This window comes from Salminus brasiliensis, chromosome 4 (genome assembly GCF_030463535.1).
Source record: "Salminus brasiliensis chromosome 4, fSalBra1.hap2, whole genome shotgun sequence".
In the NCBI taxonomy this organism is placed as follows: Eukaryota; Metazoa; Chordata; class Actinopteri; order Characiformes; family Bryconidae; genus Salminus; species Salminus brasiliensis.
In genome coordinates, this window is record NC_132881.1 from 29,696,631 (window position 1) to 29,716,115 (window position 19,485).

General features: G+C 41.9%; 2 protein-coding genes across 5 annotated transcripts; one reads left to right on the top strand and one right to left on the bottom strand.

Moving 5' to 3' along the window:
* Window positions 1–1,533: 1,533 nt before the first annotated feature.
* coa8 (cytochrome c oxidase assembly factor 8) lies at window positions 1,534–4,838 on the bottom strand. 2 transcript variants are annotated; one of them, XM_072676909.1, is made up of 6 exons: window positions 4,609–4,838; window positions 3,458–3,655; window positions 3,122–3,185; window positions 2,726–2,816; window positions 2,416–2,546; window positions 1,534–1,961 (listed from the first exon to the last, which is right to left on the bottom strand). In XM_072676909.1, exons 1-5 carry the CDS (start codon window positions 4,717–4,719, stop codon window positions 2,423–2,425), a joined length of 588 nt encoding a protein of 195 aa, XP_072533010.1. In that variant the 5' UTR covers window positions 4,720–4,838; the 3' UTR covers window positions 1,534–1,961; window positions 2,416–2,422. The 2 variants fall into 2 exon arrangements, with proteins under 2 accessions (XP_072533010.1, XP_072533009.1); XM_072676908.1 differs by lacking the exon at window positions 1,534–1,961 and having other exon boundaries at window positions 2,406–2,546.
* A 756-nt stretch (window positions 4,839–5,594) lies between these two features.
* bag5 (BCL2 associated athanogene 5) lies at window positions 5,595–19,119 on the top strand. Of its 3 annotated transcripts, none has more exons than XM_072677928.1 (5): window positions 5,595–6,924; window positions 9,689–9,965; window positions 12,287–12,715; window positions 13,062–13,285; window positions 14,386–19,119. In XM_072677928.1, the coding sequence occupies exons 1-5, from the start codon at window positions 6,893–6,895 to the stop codon at window positions 14,909–14,911; spliced, it is 1,488 nt and encodes a 495-aa protein (XP_072534029.1). In that variant the 5' UTR covers window positions 5,595–6,892; the 3' UTR covers window positions 14,912–19,119. The 3 variants fall into 3 exon arrangements, with proteins under 3 accessions (XP_072534029.1, XP_072534030.1, XP_072534031.1); XM_072677929.1 differs by having other exon boundaries at window positions 5,595–6,062; XM_072677930.1 differs by lacking the exon at window positions 5,595–6,924 and adding an exon at window positions 6,989–8,757.
* The last annotated feature ends 366 nt before the right edge of the window (window positions 19,120–19,485 follow it).

Consider the following 19,485-nt stretch of genomic DNA (forward strand, 5'->3'; position numbering starts at 1 on the left):
ATGATCATTCTATACTTTTAATGGTAGATGTATTCTTACATGGAGAGACAGAATATTAAAAAGAAAATCCAGAAAATAAATCTAAGGAATATATATTAATTGATTTGTATTTCATGGAGTGAAATAAGTATTTGATCCCTTAGTATTCATTAGCAGTTCTGGCTTTTACAGACCAGTTAGACACTCCCAATCAACTTGTTACCTGACCTGAAGCCACCTGTTCTCACTAATCACTTGTGTGAAAAACACCTGTCCACAGAATCAGACAGATCACACAGATTTCAAGTCTCCAACATGGGTAAAACCAAAGAGCTGTCACAGGACCTCAGAGTCAGAATTGTTGACCTTCACAAAGCTGGAATGGGCTACAAAAAGATTAGTAAGGTGTTGGATGTGAAAGTAACAACTATTGGTGCAATTATCAGAAAGTTTAAAGAGTATAACATGACAATCAACAGACCTCGGCCCGGTGCTCCAAAGAAGATTTCGCCTCGTGGGGTGGCAATGATGCTGAGAACAGTCAGAAATCGTCCTGCAACCACTCGGCAGGAGTTAGCAAATGACCTGAAGGCAGCTGGGACCACAGTTTGCAAGGAAACAATTGGCAACACTTTGCGCAACAATGGATTCACATCCTGCAGTGCCCGAAAGGTACCCCTGCTGAAGAGAGCACATGTGGAGGCGCGCCTCAAGTATGCCAATGATCATTTGAAAGATGAACCAAGTTATTGGGAGAAGGTTTTGTGGTCAGACGAGACCAAAATTGAACTTTTTGGCCTCAACTCCACCCGCCATGTGTGGAGGAAGAAAAATGCTGCCTATGACCCCAAGAACACTGTGCCCACCGTCAAGCATGGAGGTGGAAGCATAATGTTTTGGGGGTGTTTCTCTGCCAAGGGTACAGGGCTACTTCACCGCATCACTGGGAAGATGGATGGAGCCATGTACCGCACAATCCTGAGGGACAACCTCCTCCCCTCTGCCAGGGATCTGAAAATGGGCCGTGGTTGGGTCTTCCAACATGATAACGACCCTAAACATACAGCAAAGGCAACAAAGGATTGGCTCAAGAAAAATCACATTAAGGTCATGGAGTGGCCCAGCCAGTCGCCAGACCTCAATCCGATCGAAAATCTATGGAGGGAGCTGAAGGTCAGAGTTGCCAAGCGACAGCCCACCAACCTTCATGATTTAGAGAGGATCTGCAAAGAAGAGTGGGCCAAAATTCCCCCTGGTGTGTGTGCTAAACTTGTGGTTAACTACAACAAACGTCTCACCGCTGTGCTTGCAAACAAAGGCTTTGCCACTAAGTATTGAGTGTGTTTGGCAAGAGGGATCAAATACTTATTTTCCTCATTGAAATACAAATTAATTAAAATATATTCTTTAAAATTATATTCTGGATTTTTGTCTTGATATTCTGTCTCTCCATGTTAGAATATATCTACCATTAAAAGTGCAGAAGGATAGTGTCTTTATTAGTGGGCAAACGAAGAAAATCAGCAAGGGATCAAATACTTCTTGGACTCACTGTAGGTGTTCGCTAACAAAAACAGCATATGTTCTAAACACTGCTTTGCTGGTCAACCAGCATAAACCAGCTGCTCTACATTGCCTTTGGAGGATTAAATCTGAAGATCAACAATCAAAGCCTAAATATTGCCACTAATAATTAACTTTTTACTTTGCATGCTGTAATGCCTAAAATGTATCATTATTCGCACACATCAAAAATAAAAGTGAAAAAACAAACAAAAAAAAAACAACAACTCAGTTTTAATTAAATATCCAAATTTTGTTTAATTGCAATTATTTGTCAAGTTGAACAAATGCAATTAAGCCAGTCCAGCAATAGATATACCTTAAAGTCTGGAACATAGTGGCAGGTTCTATTGATTTGCTATTGGTGAAAATGTACAGTATCTGCCTCACATTGTGACAGATGAAGTGGAACCAGAGCTCTGTGGAAAAGACAAAAACAGTTAGCTCATATCGTGCTTAGTTAAAGTGCCGGCTCTAGGACGTGCCCAGCTGCTTTAGGTTGTGCTAGTTGACGTACCAGTGGCTGCAAGTTGCCGGTTTGTCTGCCAGCTGCTTTAAAATGAGCCGGATAACGTGTCTGCTTTGAGATGTGCATCTTATTACCTCTGTATACATTTTATTTTCAGCCTTGTCTTTATTTTATTTTCTCATGTGACTAGATATGCATTTCACTGCTAGCTGTATTGTGTGTACTATATGTGAAACTGATTTGATTGTACGGTACTGAAGTGTAACAAAAGTGTGGCAAAATGATTGAGCACTTTAACAATTTCAAAGTCATATTGAAAAACATATGTATGACCAAACATCTGAACCAATAACATGCAATTGTTTTGTGGAAAGAGAAAAGAGGTAGCAAGAAATAGTCTTTACATTGTCTTTATTTGGGCATCACAGTAGGTTTGCTTTTACTCCTTGCCTGTCCAGTTATTGTCCTCTGCATGTTGTGCAGAGCAACTCTGGCCATCAGGATTGTGATGGTAAAGTTCCGTCTGTACCATTCTCTGTAAAAAGAGTTCAGAATAATGTGAATAAGGTTGGGGATGCACGCATGTTAATTATACCACTTTATTGAATTCCTCTTTATTCTGGTTAATAAATAATAATAAAAATAATAATAATAATAATCAGCAGTAAAATTCAAATTTTAGTTAAAGCACACATTAGAGGGGTTGTAACCTACTTGTTATAGCTTGCATGTTTTTTAAAGTTTTTGTCCAGGAAGTGTTTGTAGAAGACTGCCATTTCCTCACTACTCAAAGTCCTTTTTCGCCCTAAAAAGCAGAACAAGACACTAGCAAAAGTTGCATAACTCCTAATAAATCACTTTTCTAATGTAATCTTCCACTTCAATTAAAGATGCCTTTCCAGTTTAGGTAATTGGCCAGTGATGGTTAGAATACTAAGCAATGTCTTACTGATCTGAGTCTATGAAGTGCAACAGCAAGTTGAAAAGTTGTATAGTTATTTAATGCTGACTTTTTAAAGGACTCACATTTCTTATTTGTATTTGGTTGAAGAACTATTTTACTGCAACATGGAAATGTGTTTAAAGAACAGAGTTATTTTGATCACTAACCTCTCTCATCTCTTTCAGTCATGCCCTTTGCCTTCAGCTGTGACAGGACATAGTCATCTTTTTCCTGTAAATGTATCATTTAAAGTTAAAACAGTACAACACACACTTCTACCGGAGCAGACTACTGGAATGATTTGTCACCTACAATGTCAGACTAGTTTGGCCTCTCTCTGGTCAGGCGGTCAATCTAACAGTATCGGCCATGTCGGGCTCAGGCTTTAATTTCATGTCTGAGCAGACCCCTCCAACACAGCAAATGATAATGCTGCACTCTAGTGGATAAAAGATATATATATATAAAACAACTCTTTGACAAAGCTGGGTCGTAGGTTATACCTTACTAAACGTGAGGTTCTGATGGGTCCAGAATTCATGGTTCCAGTCCTCCGTTTCCTGCCGCAGATGCCTCAGTCTCCTCTCCAGCTGGGTCTCATTCTCGGGGATGTGATAAATGATCGGTCGCAGATTCGACAGTCTGTCAGGTGGCCCGATCCAGTCACACTTCGAGGTTGGGCCCGGTTTGAATTTGGTTTTCTTAGTAAAATCAACACACAAAACAGTAAGTTTGAACAGTAGATAGAACAATGCCTGAACACACTGGCACACCATAACCAAATGTTTAAATACCTTTCAATGTAAATACATGCTGCAGCCTAATCATCATTAACACTTTCGTGGGCTATTGCATGGGTAACGTAATTGAGACGCCTCTCCTGATTAAAGATGCAGTAGATGCCAAAGGAAAAGTAACTGGATATACTGATGAGGCCAGGCTGTAAAGGATGACTTACTTCAAACTTATATATCCATATCCATATCCATCTGGCATTGCAAAAAAAAGTATTACAAAAGTACCATAAGAAGAAAGGGGGGGGGGGGGGGGTGTAATTTATATATATATAGAAATAAACCACGAAAAGCTGTAGCCACATCACTCTGCCCTTTGCAAATAAGACTAAACACTCTGTATCATTCTTTGCTCTGTACATTAATATTTTATTTATATACTGTTAAATATGTACCAAATCATGGTTTTACTATATAGCACAAAAATATATATCTAATAATAATAATAATAATAATAATAATAATAATAAGAAGAAGAAGAAGAAGAAGAAGAAGAAGAAGAAAATACATTATTTGGCATTTTAACCCATTTGCAATTGTTCACTGTATTATCAAGATATGGTCTGGTGATGGTACTGTAACACAAACAGAACTAAGGTCAGAATACTAATAACAGTAACACTAATGAACAGTGGTTATAATAAAACAGTACTGCAAATGTTTCCCATAAACAAAACTGCCCTTAGAATTCATGGTTTCACTGTTGATCCCACACAACATTATTCTACTATAATAACAGACCTAACCTTTATAGAGATTTATACAGATTATACACTATGAATCTGACACGGACATAAGTTTAGCCTCCCTAGTGAACGCTGGGGACAGGGATCATGTTAGCTGGGTAGAGACATAGCTACCTCTGCTAGCTCTTCTTGAGGTTGGCTAGCGCAGTGTCGCTTGCTCTTCAGGACACCAGCAGCGTAACGCTGAGACCTAAAAAACAAACAGCCCACTGCCCTGGTATTCATTTCGATCAGTCCTGTTTCATACCTATTAACTGCCTCTCTACCACCAGCATTTACAAACCCACGATGACCTCACAAGCTACCCACTGCCCCCGTCTTTATACGGCAGCACGTGAAGCCAGCCTCAATTCATTTAAGAAAAACTTGGGTCTGTCATGGGCAGCTTTTAAAATAAAAGTCTTCTCCAACTCGCTTTAGAAATGCTGTCCTCCAGACCTTACATGCATTGTTAATTTAGCAATGCGTCTTTACAGAGGTTCTCAGTCCTAGTCTCAGTACACTGTCTTAACATAAGGTAGAGAGTGTTCACAGTGATTCTCATTTTTGTGCTGATGATTTTTGTGCTTTGGCAAACATGACCCAGTTGAGTTTCTTGGCATTTGAATAAGCTGTTTTTTAACAAGACAACCACATGCATTTAATTGTAAAATGAAATCATTTGTGAGATCTAGTGCAGTTTAGTCCATGTACCCCACTGCATAATGAGCCACCAAACAATTAAACCCTTGTTTTATACATTTATGTTTTAAAATGTTTACCTCTTATTTTTATATAATCGGGTGTTTACTTACTTACTTACACACACACACACACACACACACACACACACACACACACACACATATATATACACTTTTGCCTGCTTTTTATTGAGTTAGATATCGGCACCTAATTATAAGACTTTCACTTTAAAATAATCCACTACTCGTTTTACTTAAATAGTTAGTTAAACGTAATTAACGTGTGCGTTTATTTAATGTTTTGTCTCTGAAAGGAAAGACTTTTGCAGGGGTTTTTTTTTTTTTTTTTTTGTTTCCGCCTTCACTCTTCAGCTCCGGGAGGTGCTCTTCCTGTTGTTATTAAACTGGACGACCAAAACACGTTTCACGGGTTTTAAACTACGAGAAGTCTTACACCTAAATTTCTAAAGTCTCCATATTGATACAAATATAAAATAATAGATTATTAAACTACGCTAGAAGGCTGTAGTCTTTGAGCAGTGATGTAGATAGCTAGATAGGATAGCTGTGGACTGTCACACGGAACTATTATCGGTGAAGACTTTGAAACTCCACACTTTAAAAAAATAATAAAAAAGAAACGAGACCAGAAATCATAACATGAATATCTATCACTATTTTTTTGTTTTGTTTTGTTAAACAGCGGACTACATTATTGATACAGCGTGGGATATGGACTGTTAATGAACTTGGGCTCGCTGTCTGTTGTCTTCTATCCGGGTGTTTTTGTCCCCGCTGGTCATTGGTGGGAGTTAGCTAGCTGGTCCCGCTGGGGTTGTTTCTCTCACACACTGATGTCCCGATGGCTGTGCGCTGGTTATGCAGGTAGGTAGCTAGTTAACGTTGAAAGGCTGAGATTATACTGTACTAAGTGAGGGGTCTGTTCCGTGCCTTGTTTACTGGACTGACAGTCTTATACAGAGGCCGGTCTGTAGCTTGTTGTGTGCTAACCTGAGCTCCAAATCGTCGCTCCCTCTGTTCTGTGAGGCTCAGAGAGACACAAAGGCTTTGAGCATCTCTCAGTTCAAGCGGATTATTTTGAAAGGTCGGGGCTAGTCTTTAATATAGATACAGTAAACACTCGCTTTATTTAGACGTATAACTAGCTGCGTGGTCTCTCTTGGCTGTAAAACTTGCTACAGGACTACACTGAGAGCTAACTAGTGACTGACGTCCATGTACATAAAAGATTAAACCATCTAGTCTTCTGGAAGGACGAGATTATGCAGGGTTGAAGACTAAAGGGCGGGGCTCTGGAGGGGTTGAAGCTGTTGGTCTCGAATTATGAAATGTGTCATGTTTTGGGGGCAGTGGTTAGCTATATTAATTTATGAGTAGTACATCCGTGTGTGGAGTGTGTAAAACCCAGCAGCAGCAGCAGCAGCAGCAGCTGCTCCCTCCTGCTCTCAGAATTGGTTCCCCCGGCCTGTCTATCTGCGCCTGGGCTGCGTGGCGTGGCGTGGCGTGGCGTGGCGTGGCGTGGCGTGGGATGGGAGGGGCGCCAATGCAGCTTAGCTCGACTAAACGCAAATCTACAGCCTAAAAAGCCCCCGAATACACAGCAGCTGCAAGCTCAGCGTGCCATCGATTACTGAAGTATCTCAAGGCGCCCAGCAATTTAGCAGCACGGCTTATGGAAACGGGCCTCTTCAGAAATGTGCGCGAACGTCTTCGGCGTGTTGAAGAGGTGAGAAATATTCTGCGCATCTGTGGAGAAGGAGGTGGAGGTGGTGCTGGTGTTTGTGCTGGTGCTGGTGTTGGTGGTGTGTCGAGCCGCGGATTGCACTCATGCATTCTCGTTTCATCGCCTATAAGATGACAAAAATGCCTTTTTCTGATATGAACGTGAATGCTAAGCGCAGGGCTCGTTTGGTGGGCGTAGGTAGCTAACATTGCCGAGGTGCATGAATGCGGATCAGCCTCTTGCTTTATGTGGTTCATATCCACGTGTGAACGATAAAGATAAGCGAAATAGTGATTTAACGTGCTGGCAGTATTTTGATCTCATTTACCATGTGCAGTGTCTTCTTCATCATCATCATCTGGGTTATTGACCTACTCTACACGCTCTTCATACATCTATTAGATGGACTGTTCCAGAAAGGGGGATCCTTTACAATACCTCAGCTACAGGCAGGGTGAAATCCTTACGAGCCACACTGGCAGTAAATGGTCACTAAAGGAGTCTGCAGAACCTTAGTGTCACAGTTTCACAGACACTTTAACCGGCTGGTGTACCGATTCACCAGATGTTTGGTCCTGATGCATCCAGCGTCATGTTCTTTCTTGCACTCACTAATAGGTTTGGGCATGGATGGCATTTGGGCTCCCTCGCCCCACCCTAACATATAATCCAGAGCTTTCGTGTTGTGCCCAGGCTCACCAGGGACTTCATAATCAGAATCCTGGAGCAGACCCATGACCGAGAACATAATCAGGGCATCTTCTGCTAAATGAGTGAACATGGACAGCTGTGCAGCAGGTTCAGCAGCCCTTCCTGACCCCACTCTGGTCCAGTGCATGCTGTCATTTCAGGTTCCATTTCACACCTTAAATAAAATCTCACAGAAGGTGTTGAATGTGCTTTCACAGCTGGCAGATATTTTTCCTAATGATCTCATGCAAATGTAATGACATGGACGCACAGACAGCTATAAACAATGACCAAATATCCGTGTTTGTAGATGTCAGCCGGAAACAGTTGTACCGTTAGTTTAAACCCACCTAAAATATCATGTAAGTCACCCTAGAGGTGAATGTATTTATGCCCCCACACAGTCCATATCCGCGTGTGTCTGCTTTATCCTTTTTCACGGTCACTGCCAAATGCACAGCGAATGACCGTGGGATGGAGCAGCATTCTTCCACATGAAGGAATTTCTCTTCACCTGGTTATATAAGCATATAAGACAAGTAGACTATTAACCCCTAGAGGCCTACTCCGGTAGAAGAATACCCCCTGCTCCGCTGCTTATCATAAGACAATAATAGAATCTAGCCATTATGTGGAATATTATGGTATAAAGTATATCACTGCAGTCACACAAAAACCTTGTATTTCCAAAATAGCAACTATACAGGAGACGGAAAAAACCTTAACTTCTAATGGAAGTCAGTGTAAAAAAGATTCTGTTTTAGGAGTCATTTTGGAGCATTTCTATTGGTCCATTCATTATAAAACTCTGACCTAATGTAAAGAACAACTGTCAAATTAGTTTTTTTTACATGAGGTTAAAAATTGAGATCCAAGGTTTTGTGATGTATATATTTATGTATTTACACTCAGCTTCTTCTTTAACGCTGTCCCTTTAAGAGCCGAGAGCATGACCTGTCTATTGTGACCTCACAGACACATCTCTGTGGAATAGCCGCAGCCCTCTGTGGCCAATAAAATGTTTTCCGAGGTCTCTGAAACTGCAGAGAGTGAGCACACAGAGTTTTGCTCGTGTGCTTCTTCATTGCAGTTGGTTTTTTGAGGACATCTAATTTCTAACTGGATACCCCTGCTGCAGCTGGGCTTGTAAGTACTGCCTCCATGATATGCCTTGAATCAAATTGTGAACTTCAGGCAACAAACACTGGCAATATTTGGTCTTTGCTACTGTGTCTCCTAAAGGGAACACATTTTTTAAAATTTGTTAAAGGAAAAAGCATAGATTCATGTCTCCATTCAGGTAGGGTAGCATTTACTTCATTCTGCATGCATGGGGTGAGGAAAGTAATTGACAACCAGGGATCCCGGTTAGGATGTTTTGGCCAGACTGGTACTGTCAGACAGGCACTCTCACTGTGCGACGGCTTCATTAATTTAACTTATGGCCAGAGAGGGCTGTGGATCAAAGCCCGGGTAACAGTTGTGGCACTGGAGCTGGGCATCGAGCCCTCTGATTTTCGTTCCATAAATACCAGCTTTTAATTATCAGTCCGGCTGCAGCTCATGTCAGACTGTTCTACTCGCAAAGGCCATTTAATTACACAGGACAAGAGTGGCTTCTTTTTCACCAAGTAATCTACCAAAACTTACCAGGCTTCGTAAGCTGGTTCTTGTCTTTGAATATTGGGCATTCAGCAAATTTGTTTGCTGTGGTCCTTCACAAGGGGTGGTGCACCTAGATATGTGGGAAAACAGGCTGTGTTGGCCAGATACAGGCAGCAACCTGTATTAATTTGTCCAGATAATATCTCTTTAAATGCATGTTGAGGTCCTGTATTGCTGTGAATAAGAGCTTGGAGTTTGTTTGGAAAGCAAATTTCAGTTAGAGGAGCTCCCGAAATGCCTTCATGGCTTCATTTGTCTCAAAGGTTCTGGAAAAGTCTCGCTTCTATCCTCCTATACCTTTCTCCTCACCTTAGCTTCCTATCCCAATCTCTCCCTTTCTCTGTGTGTCTCAATGACACTCACTCCTACACTTGCTCTCTTCCTTGTTTCCCCCCCCCCCCCTCCCTTTCAGCCTTTTTGGGAAGCCCTTTGATGGTGGGAAGAGGACAATGGATCATGGCAGTCAGCAGCAGCAGCAGACTCAGCAGATGCCGGGGCCGTTCCAGGCGTTCGCAGGACCTCAGGGCCCATATCCTGGGCAGCACCCCACCCTGGCACGACTGGATGAGCTTCAAAGAGAGGTGGCCACGCTGGGGCCGCAAGTGTGCTCCTTCAGTGGCCTGCAGAGCGACAGAGAGTACAAGCGGCTGGAACGAGAGATGACAAGGCTTCAGCTGGAGGTCGATCAGGTCAGGAGCTGAGATGGTAATGTTAATGGAGAAGGGGTGTGCAATATATTGATATGCGCAAAGGGGACCTCGATCGTTTGTATGGGTCAGATTTTGAATCGCACTCAATAGTTTCAAGGAATGTTGCTTTTGCAGCAATTGATATTAGCATTGTGATTGTTTTTTCACAATTTTAGAATTCCAGGTTGAACAAATGCAGAAGAGATACTTCAGCAACACTAATTCAAATATCCTGTTGTTCCAGAAAATAAAACGGCTTGCAAAACTACCTAGTCTCACGCTTACCCTCTCTGACCTCTGTATTAGGCACACTTACTTTGTGTCTACACTCATTGTCTACTTACCATATAGTTGCATTGTGGGTCTGCTATTGATCGAAGTCCACCTGTTTCTCTAGTTTGCTAGCTGACCTTTTCTTCATTCATCATTGCCCCGGACCACCACTGGGCAGGTGTATTTGGTTGATGGAGCATTCTCAGCAGTGACAATGTTAGTGTGTGTGTGGGCTGCCCAGAAAGGATCACATGCAGCAGCAGTAGCAGCATTTGAACAGTGGAGGAAACAATGCAAAGTCACTGCTAGTTTGAGGATAGGCAGCTGATAATAACTCAAACTGTGCCGCAACAGATATGTTGTGGTCTCTAACTCTGTCTGCAAGGTGGACCAACACCTTGTGTAGATGTGTCTTTTATACAGGGGCAGTAACGTGTGTCTGACCCAGTTGTACCATCACAACACCCACTAATATGTCACTGCAGTGCAGAGAATGCTCCACATACATCACATTCTCAGTGCTGGTTCAATGGTGTCCAAACATTGATAAATGGAATAAAGAAAATTGTGCAGTAAAACAGATGCAAGATGCAGTTGTGGTCTGATGTTTACATACACTTATTGAGGAAAAAATATTGCAATGCCATTCATGCCCAGGATGAGTCTATGTAAACATTCAACCATAACTGTGTATAGTAAGTGGACCTGATAAAATGGACAATGAGTGTTGACACAAGCTAGGTGTATCAAGTGGCCAATGAGTATATGTGGGTTATGAATCTGTTTTGTAAAAACAGTAGTTTGGGATGTCCGCCCTAACAAGGTGTTAATTATTAGCTATCATTGTCAGTCCTAGATATCCCATATCAATGGACACATTTGAATGTATCTGTGAAGTGCAATGGATGCTGTACTTTAGGTAGAGAACCTCACACTTTCCATAAATACTTTGTGTCTGGTGCTTTAATCATGTTAGGATTTTCTCTTCTCCAAAATAATTTGTCCCACAAACCCTGGCTGGAATTAGCATGGGAATGTAATTTCCTGTAATCTCAAATGGCAGCATTGCGGTGCAGTGTAGGAGGTTCCCATTAGGTGCCAGTTGTTATTGTGTTGTTTTGTCACTAAGACTTAAATAAAGCTTACAGCTAAGATCTCCACAAAACAGCTCAATTGTCCCAACGTCCTTTTGAATAATATAACAGTTTAACTGTAATTCTTAAATACAAATGACCCTAAGTGTAAAAACAGAATTACTATTAGACATACCTCGTTTGTTTTTTGCATATTGAACTGGCCTGGGGTGAGTTTTCCAAAAGCTTTGTAACGCCAAGTACAACATTTATCTAGTTCTTAGGAGTGTTTGTAAATTGAGTGGTTTCCCAAAATGTCTGTAATCAGAGTAATGAATGATTTAATTTAATAAAAAAAGTTTAATTAATTTAATTGATACTTTAGTCATTCAAATTCAGAATCAGTATAATAATGTTGTTTTAACACATTTAAACATTTCTGAATGTGATAGACATACTGTAAATCTAAATGAGTTGAACTGATGTTTGAGGTTTGGCCTCTGTCTGTTTTAGTCAGCAAAGATATGCTTTAAACTGATTCATTATGAATTATGTTAGAATTGGTGAATTGGTTTATTGCCTGTGGCCCCCCATATGGACTCTACTCCTATGTGGTAGAGTAAATTACAGGATATTACATTAGTATGACTGGGTTGTGCAGCGTTACACAGTTGTGAGCGCTATCCTACCCACTTTACGTAGTTACATAGTTGAGCTGCAGCAAGCAATGGTTTCGAGGAAACACTCGCAAAACCTTTCTTTTTTCACATCCTTCATGAGTTCGTTATTCACCAAGGTTGACTGCTTTTGGAAAACTCCCCTCTGAATGTCATTAAATGCTGTAGTATATTTGTTCAGTTTTATATATTTGCTATTGAAAGCAATTGAACTCTTGAGTGACAGACTGTCACTGTCAGTATGTGCGATCATACATTACATCAAAATGACAAATGTGTATGTGTGCATTTCTCTAAGGTGGAGACGGAAGGCCGGATGGAACTGCAGCAGGCTCGGAAGCGAGTAGCAGGAGAGGTGGAGGGGCTGCTACGCTACCTGGAGGGCAACGCCACTCACCCATCACGACTAGCCATTGAGGAGCTAAGCCGGGAGGCACAGCGCCTCTTGCTGGCTGGGGTTGTGGCGCCATTCAGGCAAGGCCAGGCCCAGGAGGCCACGGAGAGTGGCGAAGAGCTGGTGGAGGCTGTGCAGGATGTGGCCATGCGACTGGCCCAAGTGAAGACAGGAGGAAGCGTGCCTCTCAGAAAAGCTCGGTACCGAGCTCTCACACGAGTCTGTGCTGTACAGGAAGTGCTGGAGGGTCGTGTACGCATGCACACACTCGCTCTGCCTTTGTCTGATGAGACCCATGAAGCCGTGCAGCGCATCAACCATGTGATGGTGCAGGTTAGTGATGGGGGGGTTGGGGGCGTGGACAGTCATTCAACAAGCACTCATTCTTCTAGTCTTTCTGCTTTGAAGACTCACACATGTGTAATAAACATTTTGTAAACAAACCATTAGGGACACATCTGCCATCAGTGTGAGCACATCTCTGCCCTGAGCATGTGCCTATTTTAAAATTTGTGATATCACATGATGTCCATGTGTGTATGTCATGATCATCCAGTGTCCAGTGCAGTAGAGAGAGAGAGAGAACAAAAAGCATGAATTACTTATACGTAACTAGTATTTAATACTAGCCGTTTGGGACATCAACTTCAGACTAGGCTAATTGAATGATGTTTTACAGGTGAGTGGTGCCCGCTGCCAGCTGGTAGCTCTATTGATGGGACTGAGTGGGCGGGACAGCTGTGCCCACTTAGCGCGCGTTCTCACCGAGCTGCTGGTGGAACTCGATGCTCTGGATGTGTCCAGTAACTCAGCAGTCAGAAACTATAGGAAACAAGTAGTGGAGGAGATTAATGGCCTGCTCAAACACCTCGACCTAGAGGGGGAGGGAGATGACACTTTCAGGTAACCTGCATACACACCCACGCGTATTTACAGTTAAAGAGTTACTAGAGACTGGGGAATTGTACACCTTCCTCTTAAATACATGCTGCTTATGTTGTCTTGGATGAAAATGTCAACTTGGAGTGGAACAGTTACATAAGAACTACAATTTACATTTTTTAACCATAGATTCTCTAATGACTACAACTGAAAGTTGGTCCTAGCTAGAGCAATAAAGCTACCGCTAACACATTATTCATAGAACTCTACATGGACAGCTGGCTGTTCATATGAACAGCTGGTTTTAAATACTAGTACTTTTGAGTGTTCTTTAACCTAGGTTTAAGGTGCCATGCTTTGTTGACTGTTTGACATGAACTGTGTGCAATTAAACTGTCCCTAGACAGCATGAGAACTATATTTATTTATTATATATATATATTTATTATAATATATATATTTATTATTATTTATATATAAGTATATTTATTCACTGAGACAGCAAGGTGATCAGCATGAACCGACTTTATTCAACAGCATCCGCATGTAGGAGCACTATCAGCAGAGCCAGACCTGCTGTGCTTCTTTCGCCACGCTCAGTAGGTTCATGACTTGGTGTGGAGAGAACAAGTTTCTAACAGCACTCCTGAAATGCAGTTATTTTAAGTAGCTTTGTCCAGCATGGTGTCTTCCTCTAACCTTCCCTCAAACCTCATAGCATGTATCTTTTTTTAATTTAAATTAGTGGTTTGAGTGGACATTTACAAGTAATTGGTTTCAACACACAGACAGAAGGGAACACTTCATTTTACAGTGGGATATGTGGGAAAAGCCCTGAGTGGATTCTCCAGCAGTAAGGTCATGGTAGTCATAGACCAGTTTAGTTACAGGGTTTTGCTAGACAGCACGGCATCACATTTTCTGAAGGCCTCAAGAAGTTCAGTTTTAGGAAAATATTGAAATAACACCTTACCGTGCATATCTAGGTATAGTGAAATAAGGTGGTCTTTGTAAAGATGTCAAATTAACTAAATAAATAAATTTAGAAAAAGCAACATTACAAAATAATTACACTGTAACTTTGTCAGTGAGTGCTCTTTTTTCCCCTTTTTAACACCTAGGTATGATTTGGCCCAAAACGACTCGATCCGTGAGATTGAAACTATCCGGGGCCGCGTGTCTGTGCTGCGGGCGGAGGTCCTCCGACAGGGCGTGGCAGGACAAGGGGCAGAGCTTCAGAGTCTTCTGACTCGTCTGGACCAAGTGGACACAGGGCGAAACCCCTGCATCAGGGAAGCACGCCGAAGGGCCGTGCTAGAAATCCAGGCTGTCATCACCTACCTGGACCTCCACGAAGTCCTCGGCCGTCGCAATCCAGGCCCGGATGAGCCCATGCCTCATGCGGCTGTGTGGCGTGTCTTGGCAAGCTTGTCCGACTTGCAGGCCCAAGTGCTAGGCTTTGACGGCAAGAGAGCTGACAAGAGCTACATGGTGCTTGAGGAGCTGCTAACCAAACAGCTACTAGCTCTGGATGCTGTGGACCCTCAGGGGGACCAGGGAACGAAAGCAGCTCGTAAACAAGCGGTGAAATATGCCCAGAACATCCTCAGCTACCTTGACATGAAGACGGACGAGTGGGAATACTGAGCTGGCGAGGAGAACAAGTGCAGAGTTTTGGAATGATTCGTTTGGACAAAGTGCTTTGAAAAAGTTCTGTGCCTAGTTTATGGTATGACAAGAAAGGACAAGAGCAGTGTGGTGGACTTGGGTCATAAACAGAAAAGATGTGTAGTTTGTATATAAGAGACTTTGCCCTGGACAGTAAAACTTTTACCCCGACATGCGCTGCAGTTGCTGCTTTTGATTTTGTCTGGTTATCACCCTTGTAGTTGTCCCTGAAAACAGCAGTTTTGTTCAATACATCTGTCTGCAAGCAAACAAACATATAAAGCATTGAGGTGTTATTGTTACGATTCTGAAGTTCATGACATGCTCCTGCGCTTCTAGAAGTGTCTCCTTTTCATAGTCCAACTCGTGCTATTGATTGCTGTGGTGTGGTGCTAAACCCTGTTTTGCTGCCAAAAAAAAAAACTGCTTCCCAATGGACCATTTGCCTGTGTGGAGCTTCTCGTAACTGGGAGGAGGTTCAGATACAGTCTTTACTCAGTATAGATACAACAACAGACTGTAGACATGCCTACACAATGACTTCCATAACTCACCTCATTAGTGTGGCTATGCGTAAACATGTGAGTTACATAAATCATCATAAGAAAATACAGAAAGGTTCAGTCCATTTTTCAGCTTTGTGGATTTCCTTTGGTCTGAACAAGTCTAGAGATTTCTCACGAACCACTATTTAGTTCCAGTTACTCCGACCCTATATATTTCTATATATATTTTTTTCTTTTCTTAAACTCAAGGCATACATTCATAGTAATTACGGGAAAATGCAGTGTGGAAGATGTTTGGGCAGTTTTTATCTTCTCTATTCCCATGAAGAATGGTGTGTGAGGGAAGTGGACAGGCTTGTTGGAAAGAGATTAGTTGGACAAAATCAATTCTCCAATTCGAGACACAAGCTGTTGTCTGTGTATTTACCATTTCATGCAGTTATAAGGTGATTTCGTAGAGAAAGGGTGAAAATCTATTTATCTGTTGTCAGTTGAGGTGTTAGCAAGCCAGTTTTCCGGCCTGCAACCAAGTCAGTGGAGAAATGAAAGGACTGAAGGCTTTTCTTGTCTTCTCTACTGGTTGTCATTGTTAGGAGAAAAGTGTGTCTCAAAGCCTCCTGGGAACAGTGGTGGGTGTGGGTGTGTGTGTGTGTGTGTGTGTGTGTGTGTGTCTGGGTGTGTGTGTGTCTGTTTTATTTTTGGGCATGACGGTGATCAAAGCAGACAGGCATTCTAGAACATTCTACACAGGAGTGGGAGAGGGCGACAGGCTATTAAAAAGCCTAAAAAAATCTTTATGCCCCCTTTTCTTTGCTCAAATGGTCAGGGTTGTCATGGTTACTAACATTAGGGATCTGTCCCCTCCTCTTGCTGAGGTCATGGGAGTGTTTCCTGGTGGTCAGTGAGTCATGCTGCAGTTTGATCAGATTAACACATCAACCTCTCAGCAGCCTTGCACGATTACTCCTTTCCTTTGTCATCATTCTTGCTCTTCCTCAGATACATTCCCCTATCGAATCTGTATAAGCTTCTGAGTCACTGCAGGAAGACATGTGTGTTGGTCATGAAAACCAGAGCAGGAGTGTCAGCTTCATATGTTTAAATATTCATCATAAGCACAATACCTGGGGAGGGGGGTGGGGGAGTTGTGCATGCCATGGCTAATAATGTGGCATACATTTGCACCAGCGACTGATTGGGAAGAAACCTGTGTTTTGATCTGTTAATTTTCTTATATATTGAGTAGTTCTGCTTTTCTCTTTGCAGCAGAGTCTGGCCGATATGGACGGCCTACAGATTTATCAGTATCAGCAAATACCACTGGCCATGCATTGTTGACTTGATTTTCGATGACTGAGCAAGAATTTAAATTTACTGTTTCCCGACAATAGGGTGCAACCCTAGGCCCTGTTTAACTAAACCTAATGGAGTATATAATGAAAAGATAATTATTAGTTAATTAATCACCACGTTTTCTTAAGGGCTGGGCTGCAGTTTGCAGTCAGAGCTTTTGTTCTTAAGCTCCTTGATGCCGTGTTTCCCTGGCCACTCCTTAAGGCTGCAAGTAAGATCAATAGATTTCAGCGACATTCTACACAATTACAGCTGAAGCAGTGACAGTCCACTATTGAGTGCTGACTTCGGCCATGTTCCAGATGCTCAGCAGGGCACTTCTCATTGTGAAAGGAGGCTACCAGTATCAAGGAAAACGGGTCACATTTGGAGTAGACCCAAAATAGGTTCTCCACATTCAAGAGAAGAGCGTGATCACACAGCAGTTGAAGAAAGGAAGGGATAAAAAAAATTCAAGGACAAAAAGAGGGATAACAAAAAGGCCAGAAGAGTTAACTGCTCATTATTCAGTTGGTCAGTTTGACCTGAACATACCCTGTCATCCTTCTATAGAGGTCAGTCAGTCAAAATAGAGACGCAAACACACTTAAATGAAATGAACCCTGGCTGAATTGAGGCTCTCAACTGCACAATAATGTTGTATTGGTTGGTATGCACCTTTACCTCCAGTTGAGCTGTTGTGTAAAGTCTCCCAGACCCACGCAGCGGTAGCCTACAAATGTGTGCTCTATTTTCCTGTGCCAACAAGTGTGAAGGTGGTTCGAGTTCAACCTTGCTTTCAGTGCTTATGATGGTCTGATGCTGTTTTTCCAACACATCCCACAACATGTCGGATTAACCCACTGCTTCATGGGATCCAGTACAAAATTAGACACGACTCAAGTCCACTTCTGGTTCTGATACTGAATTTAAAATGAAATTTCTGTGTCAGCAGCTCCATTCGCTCTCTGCGTATGTGAGTCATCTCGGTGAAGCCATCTCCATGGTTACAATCAATTTGCGGTAATCTGAGGATGGCTTGTTTTGACTCTCAAACTACAAAGTAGTGACCCAGTTCCTGTTCACGACAACAGTAATTCTTTGTGGCTTGTTTAATTCAGTCAGTGAGAGATTGCTTTGATGCATGTTAGGGCTGGGCATTCATGTGTAAGTTGTACTAAATGTGTTTATGCTGATCCTGATGTAATGAAGATATAATGAAACATAATATCTCTCTTACTCCACCTGTAAAAGGTGCGAATGTGTGACCTGAGAGTCATTTGGTCCCAACCACTGTTCATATTCCAGATCATGTTTTATTTGAAACCATAGATTTCTTTGAAATCTTGATGCAGCTTCAGTACATGCTTTATTTCAAGTACCTTATTTACCATTCATTATCTGTTACTTCTGAGAATGCAGGACAGTCTTCTTTTTTGAAAAGCAGATGAGCAGCACTGGATTCCCAAGTTAACACTTTGGCTTATTTGCTGCCGCGTAGGCCAATGGGTGTGTTTGTGGGTGACGCCGTGCCTGATGTGGTGCTAAAAACTCTCTCAGATGGCACACTAGTGACCATAATATATAATGCTGGCTTAGTCAAAACTCAGAGTTGCTCCCTTTGAGAATTGCTGTTTGATAACAGCATGCATGATTCAGGCTACTAGATGAAGACAGCAAATTCCTAAAGCGAAGCATAATATTTAGATGCCGTTAGAGGTTTGATTCTGTTTGAATTGAATTCCAGTTGGTTTATTAATTCAGCGAATGAATCATGAGATCCACAAGTACACCACTTGTACCAATATAATAGCATCAATTAGAAATGATACAGTCCAGTGTGGGAAAACTGTGGGACAGAGGTCTGATGCATTTAAAGCACTTTAAGTTAATCCTTTCCCGTTAATTCTCTCCCGCATGCCAAACTGTAGGTCATTGCCGTTACAGCACATCACATGAACGACAGAAACCCTTCAGAATGTAATGAAGAATGTCCTATCTTTGTGGCATACCAAAGCTGATCTTCCCTGTTCATAACCTTGCATAATTATAAAGGGCAACTCGGTGTCAGCGTAGACAATGACAATGAAAAAAAAACTGCTGGTAGTCTCAATTTACTTATTAGAACGATTGGTTTTCTCAATTCAGTCTCTCGTATGAAGAAGAATGTGTTTCTGTGGTGAAGTTTACAGAATGGTTTTCTCTGTTACACACGATTTGTGAAATGACTGAGACATTGTTGATTGTGCCAGGCTTAACTTTGTGTGCTGTCTGGAGTTTGTACATGCTTGTACAAAAAAAAAAAAAAAAGAAAAAGAAAAAAGTTTGAATTACTGTGTGAATGTGTTAACTGGGTTATTTGCAGTTGATTTATCTTTACATTGATAAATAAAAGGTGAATCGGAATAGCACCTCTTCACACAAAGTAGCGGTCACTCGTGCCTGAACATGTTCAACTTGCTTCTATGGCATCATCCACCCATGCACAGATAATAGCAGGTAAGGGCACAGTTCATAATGCCGACTTTGTACAACAAACTTGTGTTCTAGTAAGAACTAGTGGCACTGGCTTGTATAAAGCAACCAGGGTAGTCTGTAGGGGCTACAAATCAGAAGTCAGAACAGTCAGCAGTCAGAATTCAGAGCTTCCAGTATCATCTTCAATTAAACGTCATGCTACAGATGCAGAATTTAAAGGTACCAAAGAATGCATTT

What these genes read in the sequence shown, in the direction of transcription:
- bag5 (XM_072677928.1), top strand. Translation starts at nt 6,893, where the DNA reads ATGTGCGCGAACGTCTTCGGCGTGTTGAAGAG. An exon ending in GTCTTCGGCGTGTTGAAGAG is followed by an intron (nt 6,925 to 9,688) that starts GTGAGAAATATT and finishes CCTCCCTTTCAG; the next exon opens with CCTTTTTGGGAAGCCCTTTG. An exon ending in GAGGGAGATGACACTTTCAG is followed by an intron (nt 13,286 to 14,385) that starts GTAACCTGCATA and finishes TTTAACACCTAG; the next exon opens with GTATGATTTGGCCCAAAACG.
- coa8 (XM_072676909.1), bottom strand. Translation starts at nt 4,719, where the DNA reads ATGAATACCAGGGCAGTGGGCTGTTTGTTTTTTAGGTCTCAGCGTTAC. An exon ending in CTCAAGAAGAGCTAGCAGAG is followed by an intron (nt 3,656 to 4,608) that starts GTAGCTATGTCT and finishes GATTTTACTAAG; the next exon opens with AAAACCAAATTCAAACCGGG. An exon ending in AGAACCTCACGTTTAGTAAG is followed by an intron (nt 3,186 to 3,457) that starts GTATAACCTACG and finishes ATACATTTACAG; the next exon opens with GAAAAAGATGACTATGTCCT.